Below are 25,913 nucleotides of genomic sequence, written 5' to 3' on the forward strand. Positions count from 1 at the left end.
AATTTCTCGTTAAAGCTACAAATTAAAAGTTACAGCTTTTTTATATGAGCTGGTAAAACACTTTATGACTGACAACGTTGCGTATGCGTAATGTCGGATAATAATTTTTATATTTAACTATACATTTTAAGATACCCTGCGCATTTTGAATAGGTAATTACAACAGCTGATATTACCCGGCTCTGCAGGCGCCCCGTGTTTTTCTTCAAGTTACATTTGTTATTTTCGCACATGTTTCGCCTGTGAAGTTGAAAAATACTTAGCAATAATGCGGAAGTTGCGCAACAGAACATACTCAAATGTCAAATCATGCACAAAATGTCATTCCACATGGAAATCTGTATAATTATGGCAAGGTAATGCATTTTATTAACGCTATATTATTTTATAGAACATTCCACTGTGCGACAGTGTCAGTCAAGCATTTCTGCTTGTTTCGTTTACTTATTTTCATGATATTTTTATGGACTGCTGAATGAGCTGAGAAAACACTTGCCCAGGTTAACAAAATTGCTGCAGCTAACAGACTTTATGAGCGTCAAGTCTTTAAAGAGTAGAAGAACCCTAACCAATTTATATATGTATCACGCATATATTATTTAAAGTCTCTGAAGAAATGTACAGGCAAAGTTTTTGTTTTGGAGTTTCAGAGTTTGAAGTTTAGAAAATTTCCAGTGCTGCCAGACTGATAATAAAGAGGCGAGCAGCAGACTGGGACTCTGGCCAACAATTTTGAAGCAGGCCGATGGCGCGCCCACAAAAACCCGAATTGAAATTTTTGTTTGCTGTGCGTTATTTACAAAACGCTGAAACTTTTGCTAGACCAGGAAAAGTTAATCGATGCCAGTTGGCGAACCAACTTGCAGCAAATTGACCGGAAAATGTTTACCAATTGCTAACGGAACTCTGGGCCAGCTCTAAGCCGAGATTTGGACAACTGACCAGAGCTCGGCAACTCCATACAGCAAATTAAACAGCTCCCAACTTCAACTCAACAACAAAAAATATACAGAAAAAAATAAATAAAAGAAAATTGTGTTTTATAGCAAAAGTTCTTTTTTTCAACCCCGTTGACATATATTGATACATTATTTTTTTTTTGTGAAGTGCTAAAAGTTTGCCAGGCACTGGAAAAGTTTTGTGCATTAAGGGCTGCCACGGCACTGGGACTGATAGCGAAGAAGGACTGCAGGAGTAATGAAATTTATGAAATTGTATTTTGGCAGCCAGTAGCCAACAATGGAAATCGTTTCGAGTTGTTTGCCCCAATTTGGGTCAATGAAAGTTTCGCTTCAAAATCAATTGGATTTTCATAAAGTTTGCCACGCGCTAGCTGTTGCCCCCAAAAATTCGTACTGTCAATTTAACTTTGCCACTTGGCAGACCCCCCATACAGAAATATAGTTGCAGAAGAAGAACAGAAACTGCCCAAAACCAAATGACAGGCATTGAACTACCAATAAAATTCGCTATAAATAAATTGCAAAATGAGTCAAGGCAGTTGACATTTGTGTTTGGAGGGAATGGGAAGGGGGAGCAGTGGTTTAGGCTTTGGGAATTGGTTGGCTGTCAAACAGACTGCAAAAGTTTCATAAGTGCAACAAAAGCAGCGGCTGTGGCAACAACAACGACCACTGACAGCTGCTACAAAAGATGGCGAACGACAAAAGGCCTGCGGTGGGCCAAGTGGGTGGCACTGGTGGCACTTTACTGTGGTTTGGACTTGTCTCCACCGCTAACATGGTTAGACTGCACAACTGCCAGCCCGCACCGCTCGCCCCACCGCAGCATATTGTTGTGTTCGACATGGCCAAAACGACAAAAAAAAAATATCAAATAAAAAAAATAGTGCAAAATTGTGGCGCAGGAAGAATACGTAACCACTGCAGAAGGCCACCAACTATTTTAGATGCCAAAAGCGACGGCGAGAACAACAACGTTTCCAACGTTTGCATGTTGCATGCCGTTAGTGAAAACAATGCCAAAGGCAATGTGTAAATATGCTTTGCAATTTTTATGCTTTTTTATAGTATTCAAGGTGCCAGCATTCGCACAGTGTGAAAATATTTGCGAAATAAAAATAGAAATTTATTTGGTGTATATACGAATACAGAAGAAATCAAATCGCACATGTTTCAAGCAAAGAATGCCAGATTTTTAAAGTGATTTTATCTTGACCTAAAAGAGATTTGCAGGTGTTCAGAGCAGCTTATGAGATGGGCATTTTTCAGGTATTTTTAACGGAAACGTTAAGGCTCACAAAAACAAAATATATAAATATAAATATAAAATGCCGTAAGTGGTTTAAACCGATTATTCGATAACGAAAAAATATCGCTATGAACACAATTTGGAGTGCTTTTTACATGCCTAATGCCCATTGTACTTTCATATTTGTAGTATTTTTTAATGGCAGCGCAGCAAAACAACAACAACAACTATTCGCTGGGCGAGTCAACACAGAGGCAATACTTTTGTTATTGTTGTTGTTTGCTGAACATTTTACCATGTTAGACAGTCAACGAAAAACAGATTTTTGTCACAGGCCAACGCCGCGGGGCCATAGTTGCAAAATGTATGTAAAAGAAATCAACTTGCAGCTTGCAACAAAAGCCGCGTATTCCGTTAAATGTCACTGACCGAGAAATGAACGGCAAGAGAGTGGCAAAAATCTAAAGCAGCACTATATGAAAAAAAAAAACGCAGGCGGTTTTATTGCCAGTGGCAGGATACGAACAACAACAACGGCGACAATAGCAGGACAACAGGACTACAATGAGACTACACAACAATAACAAGGCAAAGTTGCGAGGAGCTGTTGTCATTTCTAGCTGGTGATTTCTTTGGACACTAGGCACCACTAACACGCCAAGTTGAGCCTCAGTCCGCAACCCCCTTTCTGTCTATATCCTGCTCATACATAACCAATGTCCATTGCACTTCATTTTGTTGTAGTTGCTGTTATTGTTGCTGTTGTCGCCACTCGCCGGGGCAGTCAACGAGGCAACTTGATTGTTGGCCAGCATTTGCTTTGCTTTTGTTTCTCCTTTGCTGCTGCTCTTGGCCTTTTCACATTTTTTATTTTCTTTTTTTTTCTGCAGCATTTTGAGATGATTTGGCAAATTGAATTTCAACTCAATTTGCAGCTAACAACAAATGGCTAATTAGTTGGACTGGACCAAAGAAAAAGTGTGCTGAAAAGTATGCTGTAAAAAGTGAGAGCAAAATTTCTATACGGCAAAAATAGCACAAAATCCTTTTGATTTTACAATTAGCAGTTGAAATTGATGCTGGCACGAATGTAGCTGCAACACCAAAAGACAAGTCCTGCGGGAAGTAGAGAAGTGAACAGAAGAGCCAGGCTGCATATTGCTGAAAAGTGTTGCCTGAGCTGTGCATAAAATGAATACCAATTATGCAAACGCATGTGCGCCATGATGCAGGCATCCATGGCAAGAAAAGACTGAAGAATGCTAAAAATGGTTTTCACAAAAGCTAACAAGCCTTAGGGACTCTACATGGCAACAATTGGCCAGCGCTCAAGGGATCATTGACTTTCTAGTCAAGTTTGCAATTGGTAGGCGAAAGCATTAGAACAGCTAAAACGCAAGGTGTCCATATTAAATTGGGAAAAATCTGCAACTCTTACAGGCTGAGAGGTCTTTTTCATTTAAGTATCGTCTTGCTTAAAAGTTTTTATAACTTGACCAAGCTTTTCAAAATATTTCCCTCTATTTCCTTACATAGAATCTTTCAAGTTAATATTAAGTCTGTTTATGTTTAACTTCAAGTATACATAACTGCAGATAGAAAAGATAAAAGATATTTTGACAAACGATTGCGATTAAACAGAAACCATAATTAGCTACAGAACATTGGAGCACATCTAAACTTTTTGCCGCCTCAGCTAACTTTTTCTACGCGAGACGTTATTGTGCTTCGGCTTTCAAAATAAAAATAACAAAAAAAACGACGGCAGTTTTCTCATATCGGTTGCTTGGTTTTCAGCTCTTGTTCAAGTATCTGTGGCTGCTGAATGGGTGTGTGTGTGTGTGTAGATAAATAGGAATGTATCTGTATCTGTTTACAGCTGTAGATACGCCATTCATGCTTCAATAAATAAGATAAATTGAAAAAGCAAAAAAACTACAAAAAAAAAAGCACAGAAGCCTCCAGAGAGATGGGTGAAGAGAAAGAGAAAGAAAAAGGATGCAGAGCAGCAGCAGCTCAGCAGCAAGGATAACAGATTAGTTGAGCTGGCCAACGGACTAGTCCTGTCTTTCAATGGGAATCAAAACATTTTGTTAAAAGGAAACGCACACACACACACATACAGATGCAGCTAGAGAGCCCGTCTGACAGTCAAGGCCTATTCACACAGATGCGCGCGTTTATCTGCGGAAACGGAGATACGTTGTACGTGCTGAGGATGTGGCCAGGACATGCCCACGAAGCGAACTCTAAACTCGCAACTTTATCTACCCTTATGTGTGTGTGTGTGTGTGTGTGTGTGTGTGTGTGTGTCTCTGTGTACATGCGTGTGTGTGTGTACGCATTTGGCAGCCAACTTGTGTGTAATAAAATGTAATAAAATAAAACTCACATATTAGAAATGTTTTGCTAGCTTTTCTTTTTTCCTTTGGCCATTGAGAGACACATAAAAAGCACATGGAATATTTTGTAGTTGTTGTTGTTCTTGTTATTGCAGTTGGCAGCCCATAAATAAAATGCCAGCTGTGCGTGCGGCTAGTTTTGGCTTAGTATTAGCAAATATTACGCATACGCACTGTGAAACCATCTTAACATAACGACAATCACCATCAAGGATAACTGAGATTTTTGGCGCAAGGCTCGCAAACGAGACTTTTATGACACATTTATAGGCCATTTAATGGCCAACAAATGACAGCAGCTGTCGTTAGCGTCATTTGAATGCCTTTTCACATGCGAGAGTTCTTTAAGATTTTAACATAATAATAGCACAATGAACATAAGAATGGTATATTTATGTATTTGATATGTGAGTTATATGCATTATAGCTAATATTTTATTTATTGACACTATACTAATCGCTTTTGGGCAATATCTAAAGCAATAAATAAATTTTATGTGTATTTAATATAGATAACACATACCAAATTTAGCTGCAGCTCCTTTTGTCTCTGGCTTCTTGAAGAGCTAAAAAAAAAACCAACCATTAATAATATATATGTATTCGTTATTATGCTACTTTAATTGGTCTGTCATATGATTTAATTTTCGCAATTTTAATGGCACTTTACAACATAGAAATCTAAAACAAATAATTGACAGCTGCTGCTGTTGCTGCCGCCGCCGCAGGACCTATTTATTACATAAGTTTTTCATGGGAAAATTGAATTAAGTTTTGACAAAGTGCTGCATATTGATTTTCTAATTGGCCGTGTCACGAAGGCAAAAAAGGCCATTACAATAATTTTAATGTGCAAAATTATTGCTCCTTAATGTAATTTTAAGCAATTGACAAAAGCAGGCGAACAGCAATTCCGGCTGGGAGGGGCTAACAACAAAATGGCGTACAGCACAAACTTGGCTGACCATTAAGTTAATGAGGGTCATTGCGGCAACGTGTTGGTCCTTCGCACCTCGCCACCAGATGCGAACGAAGCCGAGTCCGAGCTGTGTAGTGGTTGCCTGTGGGGGATAATGACGTTAATGCTATCGTTCCACTGCTGAGGGGGCGCAAGGGGCGGGCTATGGAGGAGTGCTTTTTCCGGGCGACGCTGAAGCCACGTCAGCAGCAGCAACGGAAACGGAAGCCAAACAAATATGGCCGACGCACGCTTCGCCAGACAAAATAAAACAATAAAACTTTTAAATGCATTTTTAGACGGCACGTGGGACGCTCTAATGCACAGTGGGTCGAAGTGCAATAAAAATGTGCGGCGAATAGCTGGCTGAGAATTATAAGCGCACTTCAGGTGTAGAGCATTTGTATTTATTGTAACTGTTATGGGCAGACACGCGCTTAAACAACTTTTCATGCTCCACTGTGGGATCATTATTGTTTTTTTAATCACATTTATTACACCGACCTGTGAAATATATTTCTATTCATTACCCATTATATCTCAGGTTCTTTCGTCTGACATAATTATCTTTTCGCTTTTTACCACTGTGCCCGTTGTGGGCTGTATTTGGTTTCATTTTTCAGTTGATTCATCATCAACTTTTGCAACCCTCCTGGTACCAAATTTCTCATTTACTGTTGAAAAATTTGTGACGGACTTTTTTGTGTGTTATTTACGCCAATTTATTTTTGGACGTCTGCTTTTAATGCCATGGCGATACGGGGAGGCGTTTGGGAGTTGTGTAACTTTAGCTGTGATAAGACTGATGTGGATAATGACGATGACGATGATGGAGATGGAGATGATGATCAACAGCGACGGCCAAAATAAAGCAAAGCCAAACAAACTGACAGCTGAAATGTCAGTTGAGAGCGACAAGGATGTGGACCACAGGACAGTAAACAGTACATAATGGCAATTTAAATGGCATTTTTAGTTGGCTTTTACGGCGGAGCAAGCCCCGTATGACCCCCAACCCGCCCACTGTCCCAAGCCACAGACGGTATCTACGTTATAGAGTGACATGCGATATTTGATCAATAACTTGATTGGGAGAGGGGGTTAGAAGACTTCGACTTGCTGGGGGTTGGAAACATAATAAAGTGAATACGTTGCAATTCCCTGCTAGACATGTGTACGTGTGTATATTACTGCTGTGCGTGTGTGTGTGTGTGTGTGTGTGTGTGTGTCCTGTTTTGTTCGTCTGCTTGGCTGGCTGCTGCTTTAGACTTGGCTTATTTGTTCTGCCTTTGCTTTGGCACCAAGCCGCATTCATTATGAAAGGCAAACAGGAAGGTTGGCAGCAGGACGTAAGTAGACGCCAGGGCCATCAATCTGTCAGGTTGTCGGCTGACTTTGCCTCGTACTCGGCTAACCGTTTTCGCACGTTTCATGTGCCAGATCAAAGGCAAAAACGTTCAACGTCTCGCACCCAGTCTGCCCTCAGCAGACACTCGAGAGTTCGCCTGGGCAAAACAAAAGCTCTTGGCGCTGTCTCAAGCGTTATTTATTGTTAACGAAATAGCCGACGCCCTACGGGGCCGTACAGGTCCTCGGCATATGTCAAAGGCGGCGGCGGCAGCTGGCGTTGCCAGACCTGCCCAAAAAACAAGGCAGCCATAATCATTTTTATGGTGTAGTCCAGGGGGGTTGGGCGGGCAATTAATCAAAAGCTAAACACCAAAATACATTTTGTGGTTTTACAAGCATGTTAAATGTCCTTGTTGTTGCTGCTTCTGATAGCAAATTAATGCCGTTAGATGCCTGTAATCTCATCCTGGCCTGGCCTGGTCTGGACAGCCCTGCCCTGCTGTTCTGCTCTCACTTGTCTCGTTATTGTTTCAATTGTTTTGGCAGCCTGCCCGTTGACAACAAAACTAAATTAACACGCACACGGCCAATCGCTATGCCATCTCTCTTTCTTTCCCTCCCTCTCCCTCTCTAACGTTCACTATCTGGCTCATTCGTTCCCCTGACGAGGCAACAGGATGCCGGCCAACGTGCGTTTGAGTGTGTGTGTGAGCCAATTGAAAGCAGTCAAAGAGCAGCAGCAGGATTACAATCTATCAGCTGCAGCCCAGCCAGCGCACAAATTTGGCTCGTCCAGTGCCTCGTCCCGCCTGGCTGCCATGTTGCCGTGTGCCCATGTCCATATCCTGTGCGGCCTTTGCCTGCAGTCGGCTCAGCCTCTCCTGTCGCATTGCAGGCTCGGGTTCAAACGGTTTGTGTGTTAAATCGCTTTTTATTGTTGTACATTTTCGGAGTGTGTTTCCATGTGTATGTGCGTGTTTTCCAATGATTGCCATAGGTTTTGTGTTGTTCTCATTTGCATAGCAAAATATATGTGTGTGTGTGCGTGTGTGTGTCAGTGCGTGTGGGTTTGTGCCTGGCGGGCAACTCTATTACACTTAAAATGCGTTTTAAAAAGGGAACGAATCCAATTGGGATTTTTGAGTTTGAATGTGTGTGTGTGTGTGGGGGGATTACATGAAACTGATAATAGCGGTAGGTGTGGGCGTGGCACAGCCAGGCAGTCTTCCGGGAATTGTGTAATTGAGGAACACGTATGCTGACTGATTGGGATCTCTATGCCTTTCAAATGTGAATGCAATTAACAACAAAATGCGAAAAGGTGCGACAACAAAATCCCATAAAAATCAAACGAAAAACAGCTCGATAAATGTTTCTGAAATTTTGGGGAAATAAATCAGAAATAAAGAGAACATACATATATACAGGGAGATTAGAGTGATAGGCCATTTGAATAGCAAATTAAATGAATTGAGTTATATTCAGTACGCAAAATTGGTAATAAATATATTCACAGGGTAATTTGATAGATTTGTTTATTTATCGATAATGTTATCGATAACAGGGCGCACGTTGAGTGGGATTCAAACTGAATTGCACTTGGATTAATAAGCGCTTCATCTAAAAATATGAAAAACATAAGTAATAAATTATTTAAATAGAAATTAACATTCTATAAAATGTATTGGATTGTCTAAACATGGAAATTTACAGAACACAGCATTATCTGTTTGAAAGACTCCTAAGCTACAGTTCTATTATGATCCCACAACTAATGTGAGTTTAAAAACCTGGAGTAGTATATTTTATTGGCGTTGTGCCCATTTATCACACTGTTTTTCAACGTCTATCAAACACGTATACAATTAAAAACCATCTATCGCCATGCTGGATGCAGCCATCCATCATTTCGGTATGTTGCCTTCATTTCCTAACGATATCCGACTGTTTGGAGCGTCCAGCAGATAATGCGATATCTTTTTTTTTTGCGCATATCCGCTGCACAGTCAGCTTTCCAGTCCATTGATGGCCAACCAGCCCGGCGCTGCGTTTTACAAATTGACTTTATGGCGTACACACACCCGCGGACAGCCACGCAGCCCTGCGCGGCGCTGGTCCGCATGGGCGACAGCTTAACGCAAAGTTTTCAGCAACTAAAATGGCGACACATAAATGAACAGTAAAATGCATTGGCGGGCAGGGGGAAGCGGACGGAGGGAGGCGTTTGACTGTCTGCACGTCACGCACACTTTATCCTTCATCCTGCGCACACGTCGCGAACGAAACGTTTCATTTGGGTTGTGTCAAAGGCAAACAAAAAAAAAAACGAAGAAGGAATACCGGATACGAACACGGACACTAGCGACAACTAAATGCGTGAAATGTCAGCGGGCTGTGACACGCCCACAGTCCAGCCCCTCACCCTAGGACCAGCTGCTCCCCACTTGGCACACTTTGTGCGTTGGGTGCATTGGCTTTTGCAGTGGGACAGGTGCAATTCGAGCAGGTAATAGCATCAACTGGCATTCACCTTTGTAAATTGCAATTTGATTTGCCAGCCCCGCCGCCCCAGCCCCCTTTTTAATGTTGTAATTAAATGCGAAACAAACAAAACTTTTGTCAGCGTTTTTTCTGGTCATTCGTTAATTGATTTTGTGTGCGCACAGTTTGGTAAGCGCTACAGTGCTGCCAAAACTGTGCACTAATTTATAGCCAAGCAGCATTAAGAGCATAAATAAATTTGCAGAGACCCGCACAAATTCAAAAACATAATGCCAGCGGGCGGCCAAGGAGAGCGGAGCCGCTGCTCTTAATGCTGATGTAGGGGATTTGGGGCGCTTAAGCGCCGGAACAAAGCAATCAGCAGCCCCCATGCGTGGCGTCTCCGTTTACTGTGTGCGGCAACAACAGCGACAAACAACGCATAAAATATAAAATATATAAAAAAACATACCAAAAAATTGTAAAAAATATATATGTATATGTGCATGTATTTATGCAAAAAGCACAATAGCAGCAGCAGCAGCAGCTGAGGCAAAACTTTGGCCACGCCTCAAACACACACACACACACACACACACACACACGCACACGCACACACATAAAGAAAGCGGCGGCTTAGCTGTGAACATTTATTTTATTTTTATGCCATTTCGTTTTGTTGCTTAAGCGCAGTGTACAAATTTTTTAAACAACCACAGCAGCAGCAACAACAACAACCCACAGAGGCATGCACATGCCTTGAGAGAAACAGCAGGAAGGTGGGTTGGGGAGGGCTTAGCACGCGCAAACGAAAACTAGATGAAAAGGCACAAGGGGCACAAGGGGCACAAGGGGCACAAGGGGCACAAGGGGCTAAAAGGAAAGCGGGCGATGGCAAGCGCAGCGCGTAAAAATCCGAGTGAAAAATGTGTGCGAAAAACGGCCAAACTGGCGCATCCTGTGGCCAGCTGCGGTATGTGTGTGTAAAAAACAACAACAACAATAACGGAAATAAGAACAACGACAACAACAACAGGAACAACACAAACAATAACAACAATTGCAGCCTCAGCAAAAGAGTTCGCGGCCGCAGCAGCTGGCAAAATCGTCAAAAACGCTGCTAAAGACTTGGAAGCATTTTAAATGTAACACAAACTGAACCCCCAGCTGCCAGGCGAAGTGGAGCAGGGGAGAGGCAGGGAGGGTTACGGTCTCGTATTCCAAGTGTGGCAGTTTACAAGCGGGCAGCGGTAATTGAGAATGAAGCTTACGAGCTAAACATAAAATCACATAATAGTCCAGCGAAAAGACGTGGCATGAAAACGTAGCAAAAATCATAAACTGCGGCAATTTGCTGGACAACACGAACCGGTTAAGAATCGGAAGAAAACGTATACCGGAACACATTCTGAATCTGTTCCCAATTGAACCAACTCATACGGGAAAAGAACGTATTCTGAATCGGTTCGCTATCGAAGGAACTCACGCTCGAAAAATCCTATCCTGGACACATTTTGAATTGTTTATTTTATGTTTATGAATCATAGTAAATAATTATGTTGAATAAAGAACTAAACGGAATTGAACTGAACTAATCAGCTGAACTGTTTTATTACAAATTCTTAATTTTGTGACGTTCGAACCAACAAATGTAAAACACAAATTGAGTCTGGCTCGAACTATTAACCTTACAATAAAAACTGCAACTACAAATAGATTGTTGCGCAATCGTGATTGTTAAGACTTGAAGAAGCTTTAAGATAATACTAAAAACCTGTTTTTAAAAGGTCTCATAAAAGCGGTTATGAGTAAAATATATTTTTAATAAGCGCTATGCAATAAAATGATCATTAAAATTGTCTGGGATTTAAAGGCTAACTACCAAAAGCAAAACTTAACTTGGAATTACAGAACTTAATCTAAACTTCAGACTAAAAAGAATACGAATAAAATATAAATTTTCATAAAAACTTGTGTCTGCTTTATAAATGCAACAACTGACAATTTTTTATTGAATTTGCAGCAATGAAAAAACTCATTTGGTTTATCTAAATCTTTGTGGAATTTCATGAAATCAACGGCATAAAATTTGCAAAACTATGCAATGTTTTAAGCTACTTAAATCGAATTTTGTTTTGCAATATTTTTAAACGATTATTTCTCAACTCTGTAAATTGTCAATAATTGGTAAAAAACTTCTAAACAAAAAAAGTTAATAAAAAAAAAATGTCTAACATTATATAGTATAGTACTTTTTATACCCTGAATACATTGAAGATGGGTAAAAAGGGTTTAATGGTTTTTTCAAATGTTTGTAACAGGCAGTAGAAAGCACTTCCGACCCCATAAAGTATATATTTTCTTGATCAGGACGACAAGCTGAGTCGAACAAGCCATCTGCCAGAGCTATGGACTTAAATTAGGAACGTAGATCCTCCTAGTGCCCGCGCAGTAGTAGAGTCTGTTTCCGATCATTGATTACTTTCCAAGAAAAATCGATACAAATCGATACAAAAAACATTTTTTTTCGTACGTTTCAAGAGCTAGAGTCGCAAAATTTCAGAAGTAGCTTCTAGAATAGTATAGAATACAGAATAAGTTACTATTATTTTAGAGAAGTTGCAGGGTATTCCCTAACCGTGTACTCCCGACAAGAGCACTGTTACTTATTTCATATATTTTGGAGCATATATTTGAAACTAATTAGTTTCCAACGCATTTTTTCAAACCCCACTCTATCTTTGTTGGGCGCTTCTCACTTGACAGCTCTGGCAGCCGCCATCAGAAATGAGACCAGCCCATCGCAGCTGGGACAACAGCAGGACGGCCACAACAAAGCAATTATTAGCGCTGTCATTAGCACCGAACAGCACCGCATCCCGCTGCCAAAGGCGGCACGAGCAGAAAATTGGTGGTTCTGCTAATTAGCTGGTCAAAAACAGCAGGTTTAACGCGATTTGAATCGATGAAGGTGCAAAGCCCACCCACATGCATAGAAGGCAACTCATTGGATACATAGGGTACATAGGGACTGCTTCTTTTATGAGCTATGCTTAAGCTCGGTGCAAAATGAAAAAACTTTGTATAGAGGACACAGGGCTGGCCGGGGATGAGTTCTTTGAGCGTTAAGCCCGCGAGCGGAGCTAAATCCAGTTAATCGCTTTGCTTTAGCGCGTTTTGAGTTAGACTACAGTGGCGCTCAGTCAACCCCAAGCACGCCTGACCTCACCAACAACATCAACTCCCCTGCCGCCCTGCTGCCTGTGGGGCGGGTTCATGTCCTGGCGCTGCTTTTCATGCGGCTTATTTGGCATTTTGCTTTTCTCTTGCCAGCAGATCATAATAAACAGTGCAGGCAGAAACTCAAACAACGCTCAGCTACTTCAGGCAGCGAATCATTTGTGCTCGCATTAAAAAGACGACGGCGAACCAGTTTAAGCCAAATCCCCCCATCCGACTCTCCATAGCCCCTCTGCTCTGCTTCTGCTGCAGCTTAATTGTCTGGGGGGCAAATAGTGACTAAGCCGAATGCATTTTCTACCAGCCTGATGTATATGCTGTGGTGGCATAGGCAGCCGCAGCAGCAGGCAATCTCAGCTACCGTGCAACATAAGCCGCAGCAAAGACGATTTCTTATAGGCCCGGCAAGCAGGCAAGAGGCAGGCTAAGAGCAGCAGCCATAACAGACAAAGGAAACAAAGGTATTCAAGCGATAGGTAGCATTATTAAAGATCATTATGTGAAGTCCAAAGATCGCAAACAATTTCCAGTTGATAATTTACTTTCGAATAGTAGGCAGACAGCTGGAAACTGCAAAAACTGCAGCTTTTCAAATGAACAGAACCTTAAATCTTGAGAGCCGCATTTAATGATATTCCCAGTTGCAGAATTAATTGACGATAATTTAATTACGGAAAAACTGCAGGTGCAATTAGACTGAGATTGAGCAATCGTGCTTGTCAAAAGTTGAAGAAGCATTAAGATTATATTTAAAACCTGTTCTTAAGAGCTTCATTAAAGCAGCTATAAAGAAAATACATTTTTAATAGGCCCTGTGCAATAAAATTATACTTTAACTAAACCGAAATTAATCAGAAGACTTACAATTATATAACTTTATCTAAACTTAAGACTCCAAGAAAACAAACTCTGATATACAATTTAAATAAAATTTTTAACAAACTCTTGTGTCCGTCTTATAAAAAACATCTCAGATTTTAGCTCTGACAAAAATGTATTCATATATACAAATAAAACTTCATATAATTCTACCGCAAATTTTATTTCTACATTTAAATGGAGAATTCATTTAGAAACCGAAAAACAAACAAAAAGTCAATTCCTATCAAAATCGGTCCAGTTTCGTCACTGGGGAATATTATTTGCTGCCTATGGGATTTAATACAATTATTATTATTCATTTCAGTATCATTTTAATATGAATTTTGATATCAAGAGTTTCAGAGTTCAAGCCACGAACAATAATGCATAACACATTAAAATTGATTGAGTTTTGACAAATTTATGGCAATTTTAAATTATTATCATTTTAATGAATTTTTGGGTTTTCAATCTAAATGCTAAACATATCTAGAGTGCCAAGTTAAACGAAAAATGAAACATTTCGCTTTGGAAGTGTTTGAGTTTTGGAAAAATGTGTTTCTCAAAAGTAAAGATATATTTTCGATATGCATCGATCTAACTTATCAGAAAGCTATTAAAGATTATTTTAACCGTGTGCAAAATGTAGCAACATTTCTTGGAAGAAAAAGTTGTATAATCAATTAGAACATTAAAAGGGGCTGTATATATTTTAACTGCTCTAATCAGCGTGTTTGATTAGAAATGTTATCATATCGGTCGCATAGCGGGAAGAGACAAGGAATGTTATGCAATTTGGACAAGTTGGATGCCAACAGCAGCTGTGGCGCCTCAACAAACTAGGTTTTCAGGGGGAGGGTTGGGGTCGGTTATCAAGTGGGCAAGATGTCGGGACAATATGTTGCCAGCTGTACAATGGGCCACTTAAGCGACAACAATAAAAAATCATTAGAATGCCAATGGCAGCCTGTGGCACAGGATGCACAGGATGTATGTATGCTAACCCCAAGCAGAAGCTTGCAGCCCATACATATAGACGCCCACGTAGTCAAGAGCGGCTCGCCTGGGCACTTCATAAATCTACAAGGCGTATGAAATACGAGTATCCTGTGCTGAGTGCAGTAGCCAATCATGTTGCATGCTCCAAGGACCAAGCGGCATGTAGAAGTTGCAAAACAAAAACTTTCTGACATTGTAACGAGTACTCTTTGCGCTCGTGCCCCGTGCCCAAGGGCCGTGGCAGTGGCAGTTGCAGGAGCAGGAACAGGGCACACAGGAAATATACAGAGGACACACACAATGCTCGATTGCCTTTGATTTATTAACAAGCCGTCGTTTATCATGTGGCCAACAAAGGGTTAAGGCCTGAATTATAACCACCACCAGACACAAAACCCACAATTGCAAATTTGTTCGACTGCAATCGCCGAATCAAAAACACATATGAGAGACCCCGCCCGCCCCGCCGCGCCCCGCCACTCTCAAGATAAACAAATCATGAAAAGATAAACAAAACAAACTTATGGGAATATTCTATATATGTATGTGGTATATGAAGAATGGGGACGCAGCCAAGTTTATTGAAATTAAGATATTTTCCACAACCAAAACGCGGTGTAGCAACAAATTTTTGATACTAAAAACGAACGGGAATATGCTCATAATTCATGTCGGAAAATATATTTTCTGTTGTTCCTATTGTTGTTGTTGTTGTTGATTTTCATTTTATGGCCTGGTCCCTTCTCTAATATTTATGTGGCTGTTGACCACGTTCGGGAAAAATTGGAATCGGCATCAAGAATCTAGAATCTGAACCGGTCGCCAGCGCGTTGAGGCGTTAAATTTCCATGTGGGCGTTGAACGCACGACCGCCGCAAACCCAAACAAGTTGAAGGAGTTGCCGTCGCCGTCGCCGTCGCAGTGGACGTCGCCAGCTTCGCCGTGGACGACGCCGCGTGGGTGCTGAACACCAAAAGATAAAATGTTGACCAATAAATTTAGTGACCATGAAAGACAGATGAAAAGCAAAAATGCAGCTAAAGGAGCACAAAGCGAAATCACAATAATCAACAAGGCCAAAAACTAATTCGTAACGAATTTTAAATACCCTTTTTGAATCATTATCAATTACACCGAGAAAAACAAAGGGTTATAAAATTAATATAGTTGCATTTAATTGACGTCAAGGAAATATTTTTCGTCGACGCTTGCAAAATTTTAATCTACTACAAAAGCTCTATATATGTATTTAAAAAAAAATTTATTATTTATATATATATATATTTGTGTTCGGGGGGTTTTCATTTGATATGTAAAAAAATTCTACAATCTTGCTGACAACTTTTATTTTCAGTAATTGTGATTCCCCCGCTTAATAATCGCAATACTCAGACAAAAAATTATCATTTCTATCATCATTAAAGGTATGTTGCAAACGAAAAAAACAATTCAAGCCATGCAACATTTAAATAGTGTACAGGAATGTGGAAAAACTAGCGCATACGACATGTTAAAGATGTTGACTAAAGGGGTTACAGGGGACAGATGTGTGAGTGTAAGATAGTGTGTGTGTGTGTGTGTGTATGTGAAACTGCTCCAGAAATGTCATTAACGTGCTTTGCTTTGATGTTATTGTTGTTGTTGTCTTATCTTGACAAACGTAAAACGGCACTGCAACAGCGCGAGTCTGCTTTTGTGTGCGTATGTGTGAGTGTGGCTGGAAAATTACCTGCAAAGGCGCCGCTCTCACTAATTGATAAGTTTGTGTTTATGGGGAAGTCTCTTGCGCTCGCTAGTTATAAGAAATTAACTATGTAAATTTTGACGCCAGGCGGCGCAACAAAGCCAATATCACACATGCACACACACAAACACGGGCATACAAGTTACTGTTATGTTTGTATGTGCGTGCTAAAGAGAACGGAAATAACTTGAGTTGCGCTCTGCGGCTTACCTGTCGCATCTATGTTTCAATTAATGCACGCACACATTCGCACATTCTGCTGCGCTGCTGTTACTGCTCTGCCCGCCTACGCATGCAGCAGAAACAACACAAACGTGTTGCGCTCAGCTGGCCTTGCAGCGAATGAGATGCACAAAACACACGAGGCGAAAAAGTTATCGTTTTGTTGTTGCTACAATGTATATTTGGCACGTGAAACGGCATCGGCATCGGCATGCGGCTGTTTTGTTGTTGGCATTTTTGAAATATTCGCACACAAATGCTTTTTCATTTGCATTTGTTTACGTCACTGCACCAACACACTAACATGAATTGAATGACGCGCTTACGTTGGAGAGAGTAGCGCAAAAACCCAAACAAACAACAGCAACAAAGCGAAAACCGAATTACAAACAGTCGCACACGGGCATCGAAATAAACAAATTTATTTATACTCGCGTTAGCACTTATAATTACAAAACGGCTTAGTTATGGGCGCTGCATTTTAATTTGGCAGCCTCTTTGTTTTTCTTACTTTTTTTGGCCAAGCGCGACTCATGCAAAAATCGTTACTTCCACGGCCGCCCGCAACGCGCGTTGTTGCTTCATATTCCGGTGGGCACTTCCCGCATTGTACACTTTATTGCTGCCCGCGGGCGACAATTATTATTGTTGTTTTACGCACATTTCTATTGTAAGTTGTACATTTAATTAATTTTAATGTTCAATCACAAAAGTTCCGTGCGCGGTTGCCAATGCGACTGGCCACAATAAAGGATAAAATGAAACTGATGAAAGAGAGAAACGAAACGAACAAAAAAAACTACGACGCTGAACTAGTTCACAGCTGATTGCGAACTATTGCGGTCAGAGCTGCAATTGCTTGAGTACATATCGATATATTACACACACATCTGCCGGTTCTTAGCGATATTTTTATTACCCATAAAAAAAAAATCGCTGCACTGAGAAGTATCGATAAAATGGTGGGCGTACAGACGTTCATTGATAAAAATTGAGAGCAAATTAATAGATTAGTATAATAATAAGAACAAAATTAAAGTAGAAAGCAAGCACATCATTGTGCAGCATGGCAGAGTTGAAGGCACCTTCATTGCAATCGCTGCTGGAATCAGATCGCGGCTCCACGGACAGTTTGCAACTTGATTTTGAGTTCGAAGGCGTAAGTATTAAAATGAAAACAATGGACGTGCAAAATTGATTGATTGATTTCGATTGATAACCCATGAAAACGCTTAGCTGGATGATGTGGAATTTGCCATACCGCCCACCGATGTTTTGCCCACGCTCGAAACGGTGCTCAGCGAATTCGAGGCGGACTCCGACGTGGCCTCTGAGCTTGGGATGCCGGTGCCGCGGGCAACGCCGACACCCTCAATTGGCGAGGATTGCGGTGTGCGCGCCGATGGGCGTGGCGGCAGCGGTTCCGGTTCCATAATGCGCTACACGCTTCTACATGGCATCTCGGCCCAACTAGCCTCGGCCGCCGAGCGCGTCAACGCTGGAGCGGCCAGTTCCTGCGCCGTGGCGGCGTACATTGCTGTAGGCACCTCCCACGGCCACATACTCAACTTTGATGTTACACAAACGCTCCGATGGGCTCATCAGGACAAGCACAGCCAGGGGGCCGTATCTAGCCTGGCCTTCAACGGCGATTCCACACGCCTGCTGGTGGGCTATGCACGCGGCTTGGTTACCATGCTGGACACCCAGACTGGTGATGTGCTGCGCGAGCTATTTGATGTGATAACACCCAACACAGGAGTGCTGCATGTCAAGTGGACATCACGTTCCTCGCTGGCGCTCTGCGCGGATGCCGGCGGCTCTGTGTGGTCGCTGAGCTTTACACGCAAGCTGGGCATCAGGGGATGCAGTTCGCGCTGTTTGTTTTCGGGCGCTCGTGGTGAGGTCTGCGCCGTAGAGCCGCTTATAATGGACGCCCAAGGGCGGCACGAACTGGATCAGTACTCCATTGTGGCTCTGGCAACGCTCTCTAAATATTTTATAGTCACGGTGCGTCCACGTTTACGTGTCATCAAGTACCATGCGCTGCAAGGACCGGCCGACTGCCTACCGCTGCTGGCGTGGCATCTGGTGCTTATACAGGCGGCGGACACGAGTCGCTCCGTCGATCCAGTCATTGTCGTCGGCCGCGGCAATCAGCTCTTCTTTCACCAGCTGTTTGTGGCCAATGGACGCATCACTTTGCTGTATCTGCGCCATGTCCAGCTGCACAGCAGCCTGCTTTCCGCCCACTGGCTGGGCCCGAAGTGTGTGGCATCAGTGGACACGTCGGAGATATTACATTTGGTGGATGTGCGCTCCAGTCGGGAGTTGGAGTGCATGGATATGGCCAATGCAGGCCTGGTCTACGGCTCGGCGCAATTCAAGGGCCTTGCCACAGGCGGCAATGTCTCTCCCGCCTTTGCCTTGGCGGGTACCAATGCCTGCTACAACTCGGTGGTCTCTCGGGGCACGCAACTCTATGTGCTCGGCGCGCGCTCTCTGCACATCATTGGCGTCCGCACCTGGTCGGAACGCATTAGCTATTTGGTAAATCGAAATTGTCGATTGTATATGAAATGTACTAATCCTTCTGTGCTTGTAGGTAAAGAATCATCGCTGGCAGGAGGCCTGTCAACTGGCCTTGGATGGCTATGTAGCCTCTGCAGAGCGTCCACGAAAGCGTGCCCAGGCCAAGGAGCGCATTATTATGCTTTTCAAGGAGTACATAGCCAATTCTGCACGTGCGCCCGAATACTGCCTCGGCGCCATTGTCAATTGTCTGATAACCGTCGGCGAACTGGATCTGCTGTGGACGCAGCTATGGGAGCGGCTGCACAACAATACGGAACTCTTTCTGCAGCACATCTCAGAGCATATTGAGCAGGAGACCATACATAGCGTTAATCCAGTCATATCGCAGGCTCTCGTCGACTATTGGTTGCAGCATTCGCCTGCCAAGCTGGAGCAGCTAATCCTAAAGCTAGACTGGATGTGCCTGGACTTGAATCAGGTGCTGAAGGCGGTCAAGCGGCATGAGCTGTATCGGGCGCAGCTCTATCTCAATGCTTGCGCCCTGAATGACTACACGAGTGCGCTGACGGAGCTGTTGCCGCCATTAAGGCCAGATCAAACAGATCTGGGCAACTGTTTGCTGGTCTATATATCCAGCTGTTTGGCCGGTCGTCGCTTTCCCAGCGGCGACATACCAGAGGACCAAGTGCAACAGGTAAAGAACGACGTACTGCGCTGCCTTACCTCACAGCACTCGAGTGCTAGCCCCGTGGATGAGCTGCCCTATCCATATCTGCGTGCTCTACTAAAATTCGATACGCGAGAAACTTTAAATGTCATCTCGCTGGCATTCCAGGAGCGCGAGTTCAGCAACGAGCTCGGCTATTCCCATCGCAAGCGCATCATCTATATGCTGCTTGAAATTATGACGCCCGAGAACGCAACGGTGAGTGGAAAATATGGATTTATTTTAATCTGAAGCCCTAATCTTTTATTTATTTTCAGTGGGCGGAAATTGGTTGCTTGCTGAACTTTATTGCCCAGCAGATATCCACGCAGTGCCTGCCGCGCGACAAGCAGCTGCTTGAGCGTGTGCTCAGCTACCTGGCGCAGGAGAACATTGCCAATGAGAGTGCGCGTCAGCATTCGGAGCGGGAGAGCGCCTGGCATGAGCTTCTATCGAGCAATTGCCTGGAAGACATCAGCAGCGATGAGGAGCAATTAGAGCTGGCGCAACGTGCGCGCTGCTACTATGTCGTAGAGTATCTGCTGGAGAAGCTGCACCGCTACGACAACATACTCGAGTGCCTCATACACAACCAGGCGCGTCATGAGACCATGTTTGCCTACATGGAGCGTCATGTGAGCGTGAGCGAGCGTTGCATATATCAGCAGCTACGTCGCCACCTTGGAAAGCTGCTGGAGATTAATGCGGCGGAGACAACGCGTCTGATTGCCTTGCACTATCCGGACAAGATTAGTGAGCTGCTGGAGCTGCTTAGTGGACAGCAGCTGCTGCTGTTTCGTCTGCTGCAGTGCCTTAATGACAGACATTGCGACTTGCAGCCGGCGTTAATGGAGCTTCTCCTCGAACTCTATTGTAATTTGGAAGGGGCCGATGCAGTGCTGGAATTTCTGCGCACCAGCTCAGGCTACCGTCTGGACAAAGCCATTGACATTGTGGAACGGCATCAGCTTAAGCGCGCTGTTATCTACCTGTACGAGCAGCAGGAGAGCTATGCGAAAGCCTTTGATCTGTCCATGGAGCTGCTGCGTGATGCCACTGTAGATACAGCTGCAAAGGAAGCTAAGGAAATTGCAGAACTCTTGGGGCGCTCGGCCCAGACACTGCCAGAGAAGCAGCTGGAGCGCTGCTGGTTTACGCTACTGCAGTATATACTGCCGCAGCAGGATCTGCAGTCCATAACCAAGTCTATGCTGCACGAGGCCTCGCAGCACATTGATCTGCACAATCTGGTGCAGCTTATCATGAACACACACAATGTGTCCAGCAGCTTTGGCGACATCAAGGATCTGCTGATGAGCATGCTGATTAGTTCGCGCCAAGAGACGGAGGCGCTGCGCTCTGCCGCCGATACACTGTGCCAGAATCTGCACACTGATTTGGCCGAGCAGCGTCGAGTTGCTCGTCGCGGCCTCTGGGTAACGAGCATGCGTTGCCTCATCTGCCGGCAGCGTTTGTATGATCAGACGCCAGTGCTTGTGTTGGGTCCATGTGGACATGCGCTGCACGAGCACTGTCGGAACGAAACAACAGAACTGCAACAATGTCCTCGCTGTGCTGTAGCGGTACCTGTTGGGCAGTTGTCGACAATACGCTTGCCATGTCCCAGTCAGCATTTGTTTGGCAGCTCCAACACCATGGAGCTCGGCTCGCTGCAGCTTAAGGCGCCGCCCAGACGTTTCTGCTAGGCAAACCATTATATGCATGTATGTATATTTTTTTATATATTTATGTATATCCCATATAAATAGCCATTCTTTGTATTTATCGTAACCTCTTAATAATTTTGTGTTGTGTAAGTACACAAATGCAGTGTCAAGTATTATGGGTAATCATCCAGAGAGAGAGTCTGTGAATAGTTTAGCATCGGTTATATTTAGCACCAGATGCTATGTCTAGAATCAGTCTATAAATATGTATATTCATCATTTGAATATACTGTTGTTATATAGTTAATTAAATGATTCAACAATTATCGATTCAAAATACCTTAGTAATCACCAAAATAAAAGTTTCACATGTTTGTCAACTTGCACAGTCGTAAAAATTATAAAAATATATGAATGTTTCCTTTTGTTATTTTGTTTATTCTAATTTAATGTACAAGCTTAAGCTATTTGTAGACTCCAGTGTGAATACCCCAATTATTAGCTAAATCACAAAATAAACTGAACAAACCCGAAAAAGGGCTCAGCTAATCTGCAACTTATTGGCACTATCCGCGGCAAATATAGTGTTATAATGCTGTATAAACTCGGTGCATTGTTCGGCTGAAAAAATTATCACGTTAATTAAGTATATAAAAACCTGACACACCTGACTCACCTTTAGGAAACGCCAGAGTTTCGTACATGCGCAAATTGCGCATCTGAAAGAACCTATAGACGCTGTGGAAAATCAAATCATCTTGCGTTTTGTAGGCCGCCTCGAGAAACTTGCGCGCCGGCACCTTTTCTGAGCCCAGCGAATTTTTGGCCAGCCGAAGCGCATCTATGACCTTGCCCTGACCCAGCATGACCTCAATTATGATCTACAAAAAATAAAAAATAAATTAGCAAGGGATTAACATAATAAATAAATAAAATTACCTCATGCGCCTGAATTTTGGCCAGCATATCAATGGCCACCTGTGAAATGGCCGAGTTGACATCGGAGTGCGCTAGCAAAAAGCACGCAACAGACTTGGACTCGAGCAGCATTGAATAGCTGACCAGACGGCGCAGCGTATCAAAGCTACGATTAAGTATCAGCTCGCTGATAACCATCTTGCTCAGCTCCTCCTGGGCGGAAATGTTGTATTTGTTTAGGGATTGCAGGTACAGCATTAGCACAGTTTCCGTGTACGTTCGCTTGGCAATGGGCTGAAAGATTTGCACCATGTCCGATTGCTCGATGAGAACAATGGGCGGCGTTGAGTTCTTAGCTATTGTGCTCTTCACATTGGAGGGCAACGCCGTTTGATTCTGTAGCTCCAACCGCACCCAGGAGCTGAGGAGGAGAATCGTTATTAAGTCTTTGACATTTCGAGCATTTTACTCACGAATAAATCTTGTTGATCTTGTCAAAGATGGTCTCCAACACGGGCAGCATCGTGCCCTTGTACTGATCGTCCATCAGCTGTCCCACCACCTTCAATAGCATCTGTTTGCCACTGCTGCGCTGCAGCAGAAACTCAGTGAGTCGTATGCGATCCGAGATAAGATTGCAGAGTGGTTCAATGGAAAGATTTAGATACCACATGCAGCCCAGTTTGGCATCAATCACAATATTAGGCTGGAAGAGCACCCAGTTGGTAGAATCTGCAAGAGTTTCGACGTTAATAATACATTTGATATGACTACAGTCAACAACATACAAAGCTCGCACTGCATAATTTGGCCATCCGGCGAGAGTGAGGGCAGCTTGAGTCCAAATGGTTTAATGGAGCGACCCGGCGTAATAGGCGCATGGTAGGTCACATCATCGATCACCTCACCGCTGAGCGCAATATCAAAGAGCAGCGATGTGGCCGTGGCCTGGTGATGTACCACTATCAGATTGTCTACTGTGTTGATGGCAAAACGTCCAATAAGGCTAAGTCGCAGCACATGGCATTTACGAGGGGCCAGACCGGGACCATTTAACAGATGCACTTCGACCTCCATCATGCCCGTTGCACTGTTTGATTGCAGTATGAGCACGGCCAGCACTCCATATACTCTACCCAACGTTACTTTGCTCTCCTGCACCTCGCGACTTGGATTGCCCACTAAAAGAAAATGAAGCATATGAAGATAGGCTCGAAAGCTTTTATTAACTATTGGGTTACTCACAGTCCACTTTGGGCAGCTTGGTAATGACCTTTTGCTTTACCAGCACAGGAACCAGTGTGTTGCCCTCTGTGGTGCACAGCAGGGCGACATTGGCATCACAGCACCAGGCAAACCATTTGATGCTTATGCTCAGCGCTTTTACTGAGCGCACCTGTCGCTTCTCCGGCAGAATTTGAAAGATTTCCACGCCTGTGTTGGATATGAGCGCCAGCTCGCGATTGTGCACCCAAACGAAGCCATAGATCAGCGTTTTGACCTGATGCGTTACAATGTCCTGCAACAACGGCTGATCGCCCTGAAAGAAAACAAACTCCACCGCGTTTTCCTTGCGTTGCACGGCCAGAATTTGATTGTCCGGCGCGAATTTGATGGAGCGTATAGCGCCTCCACGATCACTCATGCAAAACGTTATCACAGTATCCTCCACGGGCCCCTTAACCACCACGCCCGTGGCCCCGCCCGAGCGGACTGCAAAAATCTAAAACAGAAAAAATGCTGCAGTTCACCCATTTTGGCCTCAGTGACTTGCCTTTCTGTTACCTGCTTGTTGGAGTCGTCAAAGAAGACATTCGTTAGCTGGCTGACGGCGTCAAAACGTATGAAATTGTTAGAAAGCTCAATATAGTGTATTCCATTAGGTTTTTCCATTGTTTTAAATATTTTGTTGTGCAGTCCAAGAAATCTACGAGTTTTCCACCCACATATTAAGGAATAGTGTTGGAAAATGCCAAACTTGCAGTAACAGCTTGCAATACGCCCCTTTGCACACTGTTTCAATCAGCTGATTCCCGCATAAACAAAAATAAATATCTTGCACACTGTTCAGCAAAATTGCTTTGAATTTATTGAGATTTGGTGAACAGCATAAATGTCCATCTCATCCAAGTGCCGTGTGTGCATTTGCACACTCAATGCAGATGCTATATCCTATGACATGCGAAAACTGCCCAAGCTGGCGCACAAGTTCGTCACCTGCACAGATTTGTCCCTGTCCGATGAGATGCGGCTTCCAAGTGAGCTGTGCCGCGCCTGCCATGACCAGCTGGAACGTTTGTATGCATTTCGAGCCAAGTGCATAGCAGCCGATACAAAATGGCGCATGGAAATACTAGCCTTTTGCGATGATGAGCAGCCCATTAACGATGCCGCGCAGCCAACGACTCCTGATGAAGTCGTGGAACCTAAGCAGTGCCGGGTTGAAGCAGACACCAACCGGCATCACGACCTGCAGGAAACAGCCAATACAGAAGCGCAAGTGGAATCACGCATAGTGGAACCACCGGAACAGCTTACAGAAGTCAACTCGGAATTGGGTGCCGAACAGGTTTGCAAAACATTGGAAATGTTACTATTTAAGCTTCATATCGGCCTTTGGCCATTTTAGAACCTCCCGCTACAACAGCAAAAATCGATCTACAAATGCGATATCTGCGCGACGCAATTCTTGGAGGAACATCGCCTACAAGCACACAAGCGTCAACACGGACTGATGCCCTATCCCTGCCCGGAGCCGGGCTGCGACCGCGGCTACAGCCACAAGAATACGCTCAGCGTGCATATGCGCAAGTGCCACAAGCTGGGCAAGGAGCACAAGTCGCACGTATGCGAATACTGTGGCAAGACATTTGACACTCTGTGGCGGCTCAAAAATCATCGCTTCACCCACAAAGACAAATCGGAGCTGCCGTATGCGTGCGAAGAGGCGGACTGCGCCCAGCGCTTCTCCAGCAAGCAGCTACTCAAGGTGCACATGATGCGGCATGCGGGCATTAAAAACTATAGCTGTACCTACTGTGGCGTACAGAAGACGACACGGACTGAGCTCAAGATTCACCTGAACTATCATACACTGGAGCGCACCTATTGCTGCCGCATCTGCTCCAAGGTGTGCAACAGCTCCAGCAATCTCAACCTGCACATGCGCAGCGTACACGAACGTGACCGTGCCCGGAGTTACGCCTGCAGCTACTGCGACCGCACCTTCACCCAGCCATTCCTTTGCAAGCAACACGAGCTGATTCACACCGGCGAGAAGCCGCACGAGTGCCCGGATTGTGGCAGGCACTTTAGGCAAAAGGGCGCGCTTCGCACTCATCGCAAGATCCACGAGCGGGAGAGCATGGAAACAAATGCAAGCCCGATGACATCTCCAAATGATATACAAGCTGTGGGCGTTGGTAATGTGCTAGGACATGTGGTACATGATTATAAGTAAACTATTTGGGCTCAAATTCGGTGCATTTACAGGCATAATTTATAATTACACAAACTTCTCATAGGCCAAGTATTCAGAAAATAATTGAATACTGTTGTAATAAAAACAAAACGAATATACCAAAAAAGTTTTGTCCAATTTATTTGCCAATTCCAACAC

At 43.7% G+C, this 25,913-nt stretch overlaps 4 protein-coding genes across 4 annotated transcripts in view; 2 read left to right on the top strand and 2 right to left on the bottom strand.

The window, feature by feature from the left end:
• Positions 1-17,201, bottom strand: part of sfl (N-deacetylase and N-sulfotransferase sfl) — a 53,255-nt gene extending 36,054 nt beyond the window's left edge. The window contains exons 1-2 of the mRNA XM_064688458.1: positions 16,457-17,201; positions 5,137-5,179 (exon numbers count right to left, since the gene is read on the bottom strand). The gene's annotated coding sequence lies outside the window, so the exon portion shown is untranslated. The remainder of the gene's footprint in view (positions 1-5,136; positions 5,180-16,456) is intronic.
• Positions 17,202-17,404: 203 nt separating this feature from the next.
• On the top strand, positions 17,405-21,500 carry Vps8 (vacuolar protein sorting 8). The gene is made up of 4 exons (XM_064688457.1): positions 17,405-17,627; positions 17,705-19,018; positions 19,074-19,928; positions 19,988-21,500. Exons 1-4 carry the CDS (start codon positions 17,535-17,537, stop codon positions 21,413-21,415), a joined length of 3,690 nt encoding a protein of 1,229 aa, XP_064544527.1. The 5' UTR covers positions 17,405-17,534; the 3' UTR covers positions 21,416-21,500.
• A 293-nt stretch (positions 21,501-21,793) lies between these two features.
• Positions 21,794-24,261, bottom strand: Bulli (bulli). The gene is made up of 7 exons (XM_064688459.1): positions 24,080-24,261; positions 23,540-24,017; positions 23,083-23,475; positions 22,768-23,026; positions 22,316-22,715; positions 22,053-22,257; positions 21,794-21,997 (listed from the first exon to the last, which is right to left on the bottom strand). The coding sequence occupies exons 1-7, from the start codon at positions 24,185-24,187 to the stop codon at positions 21,918-21,920; spliced, it is 1,923 nt and encodes a 640-aa protein (XP_064544529.1). The 5' UTR covers positions 24,188-24,261; the 3' UTR covers positions 21,794-21,917.
• Positions 24,262-24,284: 23 nt separating this feature from the next.
• Positions 24,285-25,878, top strand: LOC135432698 (zinc finger protein 492). The gene is made up of 2 exons (XM_064688461.1): positions 24,285-24,863; positions 24,924-25,878. Exons 1-2 carry the CDS (start codon positions 24,408-24,410, stop codon positions 25,752-25,754), a joined length of 1,287 nt encoding a protein of 428 aa, XP_064544531.1. The 5' UTR covers positions 24,285-24,407; the 3' UTR covers positions 25,755-25,878.
• The last annotated feature ends 35 nt before the right edge of the window (positions 25,879-25,913 follow it).

The sequence above is a fragment of the Drosophila montana genome, unplaced genomic scaffold, assembly GCF_035044405.1.
Source record: "Drosophila montana isolate Dmon_TW-CO22-7 unplaced genomic scaffold, ASM3504440v1 contig_3213_1, whole genome shotgun sequence".
Taxonomy (NCBI): Eukaryota; Metazoa; Arthropoda; class Insecta; order Diptera; family Drosophilidae; genus Drosophila; species Drosophila montana.

What these genes read in the sequence shown, in the direction of transcription:
- Vps8 (XM_064688457.1), top strand. Translation starts at nt 17,535, where the DNA reads ATGGCAGAGTTGAAGGCACCTTCATTGCAATCGCTGCTGGAATCAGAT. An exon ending in TTGATTTTGAGTTCGAAGGC is followed by an intron (nt 17,628 to 17,704) that starts GTAAGTATTAAA and finishes GAAAACGCTTAG; the next exon opens with CTGGATGATGTGGAATTTGC. An exon ending in CGGAACGCATTAGCTATTTG is followed by an intron (nt 19,019 to 19,073) that starts GTAAATCGAAAT and finishes CTGTGCTTGTAG; the next exon opens with GTAAAGAATCATCGCTGGCA.
- Bulli (XM_064688459.1), bottom strand. Translation starts at nt 24,187, where the DNA reads ATGGAAAAACCTAATGGAATACACTATATTGAGCTTTCTAACAATTTC. An exon ending in TTGACGACTCCAACAAGCAG is followed by an intron (nt 24,018 to 24,079) that starts GTAACAGAAAGG and finishes TTTCTGTTTTAG; the next exon opens with ATTTTTGCAGTCCGCTCGGG. An exon ending in CCAAAATTCAGGCGCATGAG is followed by an intron (nt 22,258 to 22,315) that starts GTAATTTTATTT and finishes TATTTTTTGTAG; the next exon opens with ATCATAATTGAGGTCATGCT.
- LOC135432698 (XM_064688461.1), top strand. Translation starts at nt 24,408, where the DNA reads ATGTCCATCTCATCCAAGTGCCGTGTGTGCATTTGCACACTCAATGCA. An exon ending in CGGAATTGGGTGCCGAACAG is followed by an intron (nt 24,864 to 24,923) that starts GTTTGCAAAACA and finishes TGGCCATTTTAG; the next exon opens with AACCTCCCGCTACAACAGCA.